Genomic DNA, 13,704 nt, shown 5'->3' on the forward strand with positions numbered 1-13,704 from the left:
CAGAGAAATTTGTCATGAAGTTGGTTGTTCCAACGAGGAACACACGAAATTTGACTGCATGAATTAGTATTTTGACTGCATGAATTTGACTGCGGCCTTAGCACCACACAAACGCATGCGCACGTGCACACACACACACACACACTCACCTCAGACCTCAGACATGCCCATCGCGGAAGCACACTCACACACACACACACACACACACACACACACACACACACACACACACACACACACACACACACACACACACACACACACACACACACACACACACACACACACACACACACACACCACACACACTCGGATTCACAATGAAACAACACCATGCAGCTCTGGGAGTCCATGATCCATGCATCGCCATCCATCTCTAAAGAATTCCTTTGCTGATCTGCCATGCGTGCAGCGCTGGCTTGCACATGCATACATAGTGCCCATATGCATAGCGAATCCACAGAGAAACCATTCACATTCGATTCATGCCATCATGGTAGTCATAACCTCTATTGTAGAGTCAGACGATACATACACACTAGTACTACTAGTCATTACTCATGTACATACACAAGATGATCCTTGATGGTATTCAATGCAGTGGACACAAACTTCCACCCAAACACACCGTCAGTCACAAAAGGCCACACGAGACGAGACTACGAAAGAGTACTATAGTAATCGAAAGAGTAATCGAGTGCTCAATAGTAGTAGTACTACTGCCAATACTCTTCCTTGTATCAGGTTACAGAACCCTACACAATTTTCATTTTTCAGATTCCACAATGATTATCGTGGATACAGCATGCAATGGACCAAGGTGGGATTCTATGTGGATGCAGGCAGTGACTGCAGTTTCAGCTTACGCACAAGCAGACCCGCTGCCAACACGGCAACAGTGGCGCTCACAATCTCCAGCAAGTCACACACACACACACACACACACACACACACACACACACACACACACACACACACACACACACACACACACACACACACACACACACGCACGCACACACACTCTTGCAGCATGCACACACCACGGAGGTCATAACCAGACCGTTGACTTTTTTTACAAGATGTTCAACAACAAAGTGAGCCTTGGCAGCAAAACATACTTTGAGCAAAACAGAGCTTGGCTCCCTGCGCACTAAAGAGCATACATACGAGCCAGCAGCAGAAGTAGTAACCGAGACTCGAGCAGGCACGCCGCACTGTGCCTCGACGAGCTGGAAATGATACATTCTGCCCCGGCCCGGGGAACGCTGGATGTCCTCAGCCGGTGCTCAGTAGCAGTGCAGGCGCAAAGAAGTGTTTTAAAACAGCAGACCAAGAAGATCCTACAACGTCATCGTGAGTAGTGGTCAGTCGCGTGTGACACCATCGCAATAACTAGCAGCCGTTTGGGTAACAGGGTTCAGAAAGAGGAGGAGGCCTGGGGATCTAAGAAATGAGATGCAGACACTCCAGGCCGTGAGATAGAGGGCCCTAGTCTAGAAGATCTACTATAATCAGCGAAGAAGACATGGCAGCGGGATGTTCAGAATCAATTACTACACAGCAGCACAAGACAGCATGCCAGCCGGGCACAAAAAACACATACACACGAGACAGATAGATTCTCGTTGCGAGCGAAGACGAAACGACGCGCGGTTCTATCAGCGATACAAACCAGACTGGCAGAGCTGTGCTGCGCCGATGCACAGGTAAGGGGATGGCGACGGGGGAAGTGAAATTTAATCTATGTGTGAGTTCTAGGGTGCATGTGCCAAACGCATCTCTACGAGGCGAATGAAGCCGGACGCAGATGGGGGTAAACAAAAAAACAAACAAGAGAAAAAAGAGCAGCTATGCAGCGCAATGCAAAAAAAGTGTGAGCGGGCAAAGAGAGACACAGACTTTCCTGCGTGTGTGCGTGTGTGCGAATGCAAGTATGTTACCCAGCTGACACGGCTGAAGCGATGGGGCACAAAAAAACGACAAACAAAATAGGATAGCGAACATGAGGTCCAATGAATGGGGACCGAGAAATAAGAACAAACCAGCGGAGAATTAAAATAATTAGACATCACTAGGATTGTGAATTAGGGGAGGAGGTTCCAGAAATAGAACGATGGCAGCCTACTCTTTTTTTTTCTTTCGTCAGTTCTCACCTCTCATCTGGCTCTCAGGGTCGCCATCACAATCTCAGTGCGTGGGAGCAACATCATCATCGTTGTTGTCGTCGTCGTCGTCGTCATCACTCACTCATTCAACCTCATCACTCACTCTCTCTCAGTCTCAAAAGCGCTGAATGGATCGTGTGGATGTGCAAAGTATGTGGGGAAAATAACAAAAGGATGAAAACAGCACAAGACTGGGCAGTACACATACAGGATGGGTGGGTGGGGAGGGGGAGGGGGGGGGGGGAGTGACAGTGGCGCCGAAAATCAAAATACAGACGGTTGTCTCACAACGATCAAGGCGATCGGGTCCATCTCGTTGGCTCAAAGGACAGAAGGCAAGGATGAGCTGTTTTGCAGTCGGTCAATGAGCTTGAATCTCATGGTTCAAGGGGGTGACAAGCGGGGAGGCAATAGTAAGACGGAATACAAGTCGGAACAATGTAGGAAGGTGAGGCAGAGTGACACACAACAAAACAACACAAACTACAAAAGCAGCTGCAGCAACAAACAAACAACAAAAAACAGAAGAAGAAGCGGTCTTCACGGGCCAGGGGGGCCAGGGGGGGGGGGGGCAGAGGGGCAGATGGAGGAAGTACGAAACACGCATGGAGTCGGCAAGACATCTAACCTGATTGCAGGCGGGCGGTTGCTCAGTCGGCGGGGCCCGGACGATGAAGGATGATGCGAGGGTGGGCAGCGGATGCACATGGGGGGCATGGCTGGTGATTGTCGTGTTGAAATGCGTTGATCGGAGAATGACAGTTTTTGCAGGGCATGTTCGAACAGGCTACTGGCTGGGTACGACGATACATTTACAGTTCAGCTCATCTGTGCCTTCTACAACAGCGGTCAATGGCACTTCTGCAGCAAGGATGTATAACAACCGTTGTGAATCGTAAACTAAAGTTACTACTGATGGGCAACAAAGAGTCGCGCAGGTCATTTTTTGTCAGTTGCTTGTCCATGGTGAAGGCATGCAGCGATAACAGTAGGGAACACTCCAGCGGTGAACCCATGACAGCAGATAATCCAGGATGAAGACAGTGTAGCCGATGGATGAGTGAAGATACAATGGCGAGGCCAACAGAGGTGGCGACATTGCAGTTACGGTGATATGAATGGCATCGATCGTCGAGCCTTCTTTACCCAGGGTGTGAAGCAACCATAGGGAACACTTGAGCAGTGGAACCACGACAGCAGACAACTCAGGATGAAGACAGAAGACGAGATGCGTGCCGATGGATGAGTGAATATGCATGGAAAGGCCCACAGAGTGGCGACAATGCATTCTGCAGGATATTGTGATATGGATGGCATCAAACGTCGAACATTCTTATGCAGCTACAATAGGGAACACTTGAGCAGTGAAACCGCGACAGCAGACACCCCAGGATGAAGACCGTAGACCAGACATGTGCCGATACACGAGGGACGAGACATGGCAAGCCCCACAGAGCAGTGACAATGCATTTTGCAAGTTACTGTGGCATCAATGGCATCTATCAACGACCCATCTTTCCCGAGGGTACGCAGCAACAACAGCAACGGATTCAGCAGGTTATTGTGATATACGTGGTATCAATTGTCGACTCTTCCTCACCCAGGGTACGTAGCAACGATGTGCAACAAACAAGCATGCACCATAACTATCCGTCACCGAGGAGCAGGAGCGAAATCACAGCGCACCTTCAACTCAGCAACATTGGTCCTCGGCAATGGCTCAACATGGCTACGTCAAAAATGATGTCGAGCATTCAACTGATGGGAAATGAAATGACTCGATCTCCGCTTCGCCTTCACAATGGCCGACATCGGTCCCAGGACATTGCGAAGAGACGCGTGTACACAACAGCGCCATGCAATCAACACCAGCTGGGTGAGGCAAGTCAACGACAGGTGTATGCATAGTCTACGACAGAGGCATGTAGTGCACCACCAGCGCTGTGCAACCAACGATCATGCAGGTAGGAACAGTGAGCAACATCGGGTACGCGTCTTACGATTACAGATTATCAATTAAAACTAAGCAGACACACCTCCTGGCAGTACCTCTGCCCGCGACGAGTGGTGGAGGTGGGCGGTCGCCAGCGAGGTTACTGGTGGTGGGAGTTGGACCAGCACATCTCCTGCCACTTCTGGATGAGGTCCTGCGGGCGCGGCGCGTGGCCTCGCACGTAGACGTTAACATCGCTGGGTCCCTCGGTGCGGCCAATGTACGACGTGTCGTTCTCGTTCAGCTCCACGCACATGGTGGCGGCCAGCATGTTGAGCTGGTAGCGGTCCTCCTCGCGCACCGTGAACATCGTCTGCCGCTCCTCAATGGTCGACTCCAGGTAGCGCTGGAACTGCTCCACGCAGCGCTCGGCGTTGTTGTGGAAGCAGCGGATGCTGATGGCGAACGAGCGGTACTGGCTGGGCAGACCCTTGAATCCACAGAGCTCGTGCTGGTTGTTGAAGATGGCCTGCTGCGAGCCCTTCTGTTGCTGATCCAGGAACATCTTGACTGTGTTCAGGTAGGTCTGCGGATGCTCGCTGGATTGCCACTCCATCGTGTGCTCGCCCTCGAGCACGGCCAAGCGCTCGCAGACGGTGCCTGTCAGGAGGCTGGGCACGCACACCGGGTTGATGCTGACGGCGACGAAGCGGATTTGCTGGCTGATGCTCTCGATGTGCTGATGGATGATGTCGCTGACGTGGCGAACGGCCCCCTCCGTGGGGCCGCTGATCTTGATCTGCTTCAGCACTCCCTGGTCGTCGAGCACCGGGTCACACTTGGCCTTGACGTGGGACGCTGTGTTGGCGATGAGCGAGAGCTGACGCTGGAACAGCTCCTGCGCGATCAGCCGGTCGTTGGGCATGTCCAGCGTGTGCAAGTAGCTCTGTCCGTCAAAGCTGAGCGAGGCCATGCCGTGCACCAGGGCCGCCGTGGGGTCTGCGGCCGCAGCTTGCGACGAGGCCGCGGCCAGTATCTCCGTTGCTCCGGCGTTTGCGCTCGCGCCAGGATTCTGCAAGCTGGCACCGGGGGCGGTAGCCTGCAGCATCAGGCCCTGCTGCGACAGATCCATCACCGTGGCCCCCGCAGAGAATGCGTTCGGATCGGCACCCAGCCAGCTGGCCAGCTCCATCTTCGTCTGCTGCATGACGTACTGGTTGGCCGTCACCATGGCTACAGTGCCTGTGGCCAGATCGACGTCCAGGGCGGCCTTGAAGCGTTCGACCAGCAGGTGGTAGTCCTGTTGTATGTATTGGAAGAGCGTGTTGGCAAAGTCAGTTTGCAGCGTGATGGTGGACTGCGCCATGCGCTGCACACCGTCCAACATCATCGTCAGGGTGTCGGTGGCGGACGTCTCGAAGAAGCCGAGCGCCTCCAGGTACACCTCCACCGGCATGAAGTTGCGGCGCAGGATCGACTCGGTGGCGAAGGCCGTCAGGTCGATGGTGGCAAACTGCTGGTACTTGAAGGAGCCGGGCAGCATGAGGCCCTCGCCGCGCTGCACGATGTGAACCTTGGTATTGTACTGGTTCTCTGCCTGCTCCTTAAGCGACTTCCAGATGTCCAGGACGAGCGGAGCGAGCGACGGCGAGACACTGACGCTGCCTATGCAACCAGACATGTTGCTGGACAACTGGCCGATTTCCGACACCAGGTTGTTGATGTGCCCGGCGTATCCGCTGATGTTCAGAATGCCCGAGCTCCAGTCGGCCGAGGTGCCGAGGGCGACCGCACAATGGCCGTCGCGTGCATCCGTCAGGTAGACGGTTGCGTTGGTAGCGAAGAGCTTAGCGGAGAGCAGCGGCAGCTTGAGCGAGTGCTGCGCCACGCTGTACTTGGCCAGCAGCGACTTGACCTCGTCGATGGCGCTGGTGATGTTGTTACGAGTCAGCGCGCACAGGTGCAGGTGCGTGGTGCCGGGAATCCGCTCGACAACGGCGCCGCAGTTCCTGTACAGAGCGTCCCGGGTGGCCGGGTCCAGCTGCTCGTAGGTCTGCAGCTGCTCGGCAGTCAGCTCCATTTTGCCCTGGTGCTGGGATATGCGCTGCCAATAGGAATGGCCAAAGAAAACACACACACACGCGCACGCATGCACACCCACGTACACACACACACACACACACACACACAGACATGTGAATAAACACACACAATGACACATGCACAACACAGAATGGGCATACATGAGTGCGCTGTACGCTAGAAAACCCAACACATGCCTCCCGGGATTACGGGGGGTACCAGATCCCGCCTCATTATATTCACAGCTGCACAGAAAAACCCAACACCATTCACAAATTGTGCCCACGACATCATCAACGCAAGTGTACATGCTAGCACATGTAAAGCACTGCTCATTGAAATCCAATCAAGTGAGCCAGCTTTCCGCCCTGCACCCGTGAACAGCCCAGTGTTGCCAGATCGTGTAGGTCTGCACAGCCCCCAGCATAGACTTGACTCGCATAGCGAGATTTCCTTGTGCTGCTCTGCACAACGCTCCAGGCCCGGCTGAGCTTTGCAGGTCCCACCCACTCTATCTGCTGCATACGTACTCTTTGACGCAGCTTCCAATTGTCCATCATGCAAAGAGTGTTCTTTGGAACAATAATAACAACAACAACAATAATAACAACAACAACAACAACAACAACAACAACAACAACAACAACAACAACAACAACAACAACAACAACAACAACAACAACAACAACAACAACAACAACAACAACAACAACAACAACAACGTGAGAATAAAGATTTGAAACAACAACAACAACAAACCCCCAGGCTTACCTTGATATCTTGCACAGCTTGGTAGACGAGCTCGCTTGGCCCGATCAGCTTGACCAGGATGTCGGTGTTGTTGCCTGTCGGCAAGGAGATGGGACGCGGCAGAGCCAGGTCCTCCAGCACCTTGGAGCGGTTGGTTATGGTGTAGTAGACGCGCTTGTCTACCTGCACTCGCAGGACACGCTCCTCTAGCAGCGGGATAAGGCCCTCGTGCAGCGCGTACTCGATCTCCACGCTGGTGATGCCGTCCAGCAGCGGGGTGAGCAGCTCGCGGCACACAGCAATGCCGTTGTCGTCGCCGTGCACCTCGATGAAGCGCGTCGACGCCGTCATGACGACCTGAACGCGCTCCTCGATCCGCGCGGTGACGTCCTTGGCCTCCGAGCTCACCGTGGAGTTGTGGCGGAACCACTGGCAGCGGTCACCGGTGGACTCGATCAGCGCGATCTTCAGGTTGTTCATCTGCGTCTGGAGTCCCTTGATGGCTCGTCGGACGTCGTCCGCCATGAAGCCGCGCACAATGTACTTTGAAGCTGGGCTCGAGTACACGGCGGACACTGCGTACAGGTCGGAGATCTCGGCCAGTTGGACGCTGGCGCTTTCGCTCTCGACGTCGAGCGACTCCTCGGCGGGCGCCTTGCCGAAGATCTCGGCCACGCGATCCACCACGCTGGAGTCCAGGCCACTGAGAACGCACTGGACCTGATCGGTGGCGGAGTGCTGATCAACACCGCCCGGTATGGTCAGCATGACCTTCTTGTCAAACTCCAGACTGGCCAGGCACACCTGGGCGGACTTGACCAGGGCCTTGTTCTCGATGGTCAGGCGCTTGCTGGCGCACTGGGTCACCAGCTTGATGAGTGCCTGGCGCACCAGAGGCAGCTGGGTAGTGTTCTCGCCCGTCACCCAGATCTTGGGCGACGTGGCCGCGTAGCCGATGGCGAACAGCTTGTACTGTCTGCACAGCATCTTGATCAGCTCTGGGCGCACGGCACACAGCAGCTCCATCACAGACCTGCACGTTTAGAAGTACGATAGCAATGAGGGCACAGAAGCAGAAAGAAAAAGAGGAAAGGATGATTAAAGACTGCTCCGTGTGTGGGTAGTCCCAGGTTGTGAACGCCTGTCAGCAAAGTGCGTATTCCGTCTATGTGTATAATAATGTGGGTGCACCAGTATGTGGTACATTGCTGTGTCTCGGTGTGTGTGTGTGTGTGCGTGTGTGCGTGTGTGTGTGCGTGTGTGTGTGTCTGTGTGTGTGTGTGTGCGTCTGTGTGTGTGTGTGTGTGTGTGTGTGTGTGTGTGTGTACCGTAGTTCCGCGCATATAAGCCCATGGGCCTATATCCGGATATAAGCCCACCTCCGTTTATAGGCCCATGGGCTAATATACAGACCCAAACACCGTAGTACAGCATGTCAGTGCAGACTACATTACCAGTACCGGTACCTATGGTAGGCGGACAATCACGCACGGACTTTTACTTTTTCGCGTGCCAGCTGCCTTCAAAATTCGAATATAGGCCCAGGGCTAAAAAACGAACCATTATTACTGATTTATTTTCCCGGAAAATGCATTATTTTCATATATTAGCCCATGGGCTTATATGCGCGGAACTACGGTATGTGTATATGTGTGTGTGTGTGCATGGTGCGTGTGTGTATGGTGCGTGTGTGTGTGTGTGTGTGTGTGTGTGTGTGTGTGTGTGTGTGCGTGTGCGTGTGTGTGTGTGTGTGTGCGTGCATAAGCGTGCGCATGAATGTGTGTGCTCGTGAAACCCGTGGGCACACATCCATTGCATATGCAGAGTTACGTGTTTCTCTTGTGACGGACGTGCACGCGGTACATTTCGTGTACGTGTGTGCGTATGCACGAGTACGGAAACTTACTGTCCAATAGCGAACGCGGTGGATCGCATGTTAGTCAGGTGAGTGGTGGCGGCCATGACACATTTTGAGAAGCCAATGCAGGAGAGGGTAAGGCCTGTGGTAGTAGCCTGGGGGAAACCCCACTCCACCTTCTCCTGAAGATCCATCTGCAGTCAGAAAATGTATGAAAACACAAGAATTTTTTCAGGCAGGCAATGTGAAGCATTTACCGTAATCTCGCGCATATCAGACTATAAGACCCTGGTCTTATAACCCTGGTCTTAAAATCGAAAAGTCGCTGCTTTTGGTCCTTTCACAAGTGCATTTTCGCTCGATTATAAGACCATGGCAGCGGAGAAAAGCGGACCAGCGAAGGAAAAGCCGTTTTTAGGTGATTTTTGTAAGTATGCCCAAACCCTTGCTCCGTAGATTGGCGAAAGGAACTTTCGAAGTTGCAGCAAAAAGTGACAAGTCTTAGGATTGTGTTCGGGATGCTGAGTGCCGCACCAATGGACTGCTGTCGGAGCTTCTTGCGTTCCAAAGTGCAGAGAAGCTGAGCACCGATGAAATTCACACACTAGTGCTGCGGCTGTTTCCTCAGAGCGGACCGGTCGTCAGTGTAAAAACATTTAATCAGTGTAAAAACATTTAATCGCCGCCTCCACCGCTTGAAGGGACGAAGACGAAGCTCTGCAAGTCAGCGAAGCATTCGCCAGATTCCCTTGACCCATACCTAAATAGTGTATTTAGTCTGCATTCTGGAGCTGCAACACGTCCTGCGCAGGAAGAGGAAGAGTACGCCGGGCAGCTAGGAGAGGCCAGTGGCAGTGTGACGTCAGCATCGAGTATGCCAGAATCGGATTTGGAGGAATGGCCGCAGGTCATCATCATAAGCGATGATGATGATGATGATGACGACGTTGAGGATGGGCCACCAGCACCACCACCACCACCACCACAACAACAGCCACTACAGCAGCATCTTAAAGGATATGAGGAGGTGGTGGTGGTGCGAAGATAGCTCCGCGACGATGGCCTCGTGAAGGTCATGACTTTCACTACAAAGACCTTCATTTACACTACGGGTGAGGAGGTCACACACGCGCACCTATTTGAACAAATTGAAAATAATTTACTTTGGTTGGTGTTGCAACATCAGTGAGCTGACGTGCCTCAGAGCCTGTTACATCTTCTGTCAATTTCGAACTTGCTGCCGAAATGTACAGTCTGTCGGACACTGTCGCTAAGCTCGAACAGCAGCTCCGAGCGAGGAGGTCCAGACTTCAGAACGTCTGTAGACGTTTACACCGAGAGGAAAGCAGATCAGAGGAGTTGCAAGTAGCAGATGTAGAGCTACATGGGCTGAAAGAAAGCCAACAGGCACTCCTGAATAGGCATCACCAGAAGGAGCTGAAAGAAAGCCAACAGGCACTCCTGAATAGGCATCACCAGAAGGAGCACTAATTTTTTCTTTCTTTTGTGGTTCACATTACCTTGTTGGTCTCGCAGACCAGGCAGATGCCTGTTGAAGAAGTGGGGGGAAGTCCACTTTGATGGAGAGAAAGTTGGAGCTGGTGCCCTGCCTGGTGTTTGGCATTCAAGCCACAGTTCCACCAACCGCCTAATCTACTCTGCAATCAAGGCTTTTTGAAGAACATGGTGACGAGGCAGCAGGTTGCACTGCGGACTTTAAGGCTTTCCTCGAGAGGTGTGGACCTGAAAGCTCCGCTATCCGATTTCCGTGGCAACCGGAACTACATAATCTTCCACAATGGTGCAGGAGTTTCGTATCTTCACGAGATCATGTTGGATTTCGGGTTGACGTGCATGGCGAGACGAACCGCTTGCCGAAAGCCACACCAGAGTTTCGGCAGCAGTTTCAAGATACGCCAGGAGGAAATCCAGAAAGTTCGGCTTCAGCGCTGGAAAGAGAGGAGGCAGAAATCACCAAGAAGAAAGAACAAGAGAGGAAACGAAAAGAAACGCTGACAACCGAAATCACTGCTCCTGGAGGGATGTGGACGTCTAAGGAAATGGCAACGGAAGAACTGTCGAAAGTGTCACGACTTACGGACAAGCGCCAGACCCTACGTTCGCAGCTGTACTTTCGCAAGTAAGTGTTGCTCCAGAAAGTCTCGACGTCTATATACGCACTCTCCACAGGCGGAAAGCAGTTGTCGATTGGGGAGATGCTGGACAACCTGGTGACCTTCTTCTCGTGATTTCAGTTCTTCAGTAGATTCATTTGCTTGGAACTTCGTAGTTTGTTGCTGCAATTACGCTTGTTCGAATGTTAAAAGCTTCCTTTGCCTGCATGGTGAATGCAAGTTCCACCCAGGTGTGTCTTACAACGCCTATTGTTCGTCTGGAAGCCATCCACAGCACTTCTACAATGCTTTGAAACTGTTGTGATGATGTTGCTATGCTGTTGCTATGCGGTCTCCAAGGCAAACGTGACCAGGGTCGCCAAAACATTGTTTATTTCCATTTTCCGTTGGTATGATGTGTGTAATTGAGACATCCTCTCTGCTTTAGAGTGCTGTTTACAAGTGTACCTTGCACTTTACTAACTATGTCCACTGAAGTACTTCAAGGGCACCCAGAAATACAACGAAATGCACTAACTTCACCTTGTGAAAGTTGTATTTCTCGCCGGCCGAGCGCAGCGAGATAGGCGAGAAATGATTTCTCGCGAAATATTTTCAGTTGCAAATATGGCATCTGGTGTGTTCTTTGTTGTCGCTTCTTTTCCTGACTTCTTCAGTCAGTTTTGAGTCTCACCAGTGTGGACCGGTTTTTTCGATCTCCGTAGGATTTTCCTTGAACGAACTCCTTTGTCAGGATCCCTCGACCATAATGCTTCTTTCTCAGTGCCTTTGACATCCCCTCCGATCACATCGTCGTCGGCTACCCCCGCGTCCCCCGAATCGCCATCTTCGCCATCCAACTGACCAACATCCGAGGCGGACAGGTCCCCTGCGTGACGGAATCTGACACGACCCGTGGAAAGCCAGCAGTTGAAACCGCAATACCCACAGGACAAGATCCAGGAGCTGAGGACATTGTCTGGAACGGGCCTCAACCCCAAACTCCAGCAAACAAAACCCTCGCTCATACTCGTAGCCAAAAATGCTGCGAACAAGAGTTTGAACAAAAAATCGAACTGTTCGCAACCAAGGACGGCGCCAAGCCCCAGGTCCGTGCAAGACACCAGCAAGGCGCTATGTCATCCATCGACCATCGCGCGAGCCTGAGATACACATGAAACAAACTTCTGAGAATTGCGGAGGAAAAGTTTGGAATGTTGTGGTGATGATTTGATGCTGATGATTACGCTGCACGCAAAACAGGCAGGACGAAGAAACATGCCATCTCCAGCAAAATCAATGACCACTGCAGTACCTACAGTAGCCTACAGCCGCAGCTGCCACTGGGCAATCAGCCATCGCCAGCCGCGAGATCACGAGGCCAGATGACGGATCGTGGCTGCCGCCAGTGACTATCCAGATAAGTTGAATTTATTGTATGCTTTTTCTCATAGGTTTAACAGATTGGTGCCATAGTGTACTTCAGTCACCTCCGTTCGGGCTTTGTTGCGGTCGTGAATGAAATTACTTGTTTCTGTACTCCAAGCATCCTATTATAATGGAGATTGTCTCTCCCTTTCTCTTCCTCCGGCACGCACCAAATCATTCGGTAACGAGAGTAGCGCCGCCAACCATGCCGGATTTGTATATGGTGGTATAAAGTGCTTTCTTACGTGTAGGTGGTCAGGCGTAGTTGTACAATTGAATAAGCTCCAGCTTATAGTAATCGTGCGATTGCTTTACACCCCTACAGCAATGTTTGCAATTCCAGTACTTTATGCGGGGTAGGGTACTACACTAGTTCCGCTTCCAGTATATCCATTGTACAGCATCGGTGCATTATTTGTGCGTCAGTGGATGAATCTACAAATTCGTGTATGCGAAGCTAACTTTAGTAAATGCGCGTATGGCACACTGTGTGCTGGTGGCATAACCGTGTTTCGGAATGAGTGTGCTGCGCATACTGTGCGGGCGGACAAGTCCTGCTGTATCTGTCTTACTGAACGCATTGTGCGTCGTGCTATGTTAGATCGGTCCTGCCTGATGAGTGCATCGTGCACTGAGTGTCGGCTATGATTCCTGGTGTAACTGTCCTAATTGACAAGCACATTATGCGCTGTGTGGTAAAACTGTGTTTCTGGATGAGTGTACTTCGCATAGCGTGTTGGTGGACATGTCCTGGTGTAACTGTCTTACTGGATGAACGCATCGTGCGATGTGCTATCCCAGACCTGTCTTACTTGATGAGTACATTGTGCGCTGAGTGTCAGTGTTGATTCCTGGTGTAACTGTCTGAATTGACGAGCACATTATGTGCTGTGCAATGTCATATGAGTCCCGATAGAACTATCTCACCGAAGGAGTGCATCGGGAGCTGTGCGATGTCCAACGGATCCCGGTATGTCTGACTGGAAGAGTGCATTGTGCGCTGCGAGGTGACGGTGGATGCCCAGTATAACTGTCTTACTGGAAGAGTGCATTGTGCACTGCGAGATGACGGAGGATCCCCAGTATAACTGTTTTACTGGAAGAGTGCATTGTGCACTGCGAGATGACGGTGGAGGCCCGGTATAACTGTCTTACCGGAAGAGTGCATTGTGCACTGTCCAATGCCAGACGAACCCCTCTAGATCTGTCGCCCTGGATGATTGTGTTCTACACTGTGCGACGCCAGATGAGTGCCCATATAACTGTCTCACTGGATGAGCGCCTTATGCACCGTACAACGCAAGGCACTTCCAGCCCGGCAGTGTCCGCCACCTCCCAATATCAATGTCTTACTAGTTGACGTATTGTGCA

General features: G+C 52.0%; 1 protein-coding gene across 4 annotated transcripts in view; it reads right to left on the reverse strand.

The window, feature by feature from the left end:
• Window positions 1-1,065: 1,065 nt before the first annotated feature.
• Window positions 1,066-13,704, reverse strand: part of LOC135828759 (uncharacterized) — a 33,160-nt gene continuing 20,521 nt past the window's right edge. For all 4 annotated transcript variants that reach the window (XM_065341184.1, XM_065341183.1, XM_065341186.1 and 1 more), the window contains exons 11-13: window positions 8,840-8,985; window positions 6,955-7,966; window positions 1,066-6,205 (exon numbers count right to left, since the gene is read on the reverse strand). In XM_065341184.1, the coding sequence (XP_065197256.1) occupies window positions 4,262-6,205; window positions 6,955-7,966; window positions 8,840-8,985 (3,102 nt within the window). In that variant the 3' untranslated portion in view covers window positions 1,066-4,261. The remainder of the gene's footprint in view (window positions 6,206-6,954; window positions 7,967-8,839; window positions 8,986-13,704) is intronic.

This window comes from Sycon ciliatum, chromosome 12, assembly GCF_964019385.1.
Source record: "Sycon ciliatum chromosome 12, ocSycCili1.1, whole genome shotgun sequence".
Taxonomy (NCBI): Eukaryota; Metazoa; Porifera; class Calcarea; order Leucosolenida; family Sycettidae; genus Sycon; species Sycon ciliatum.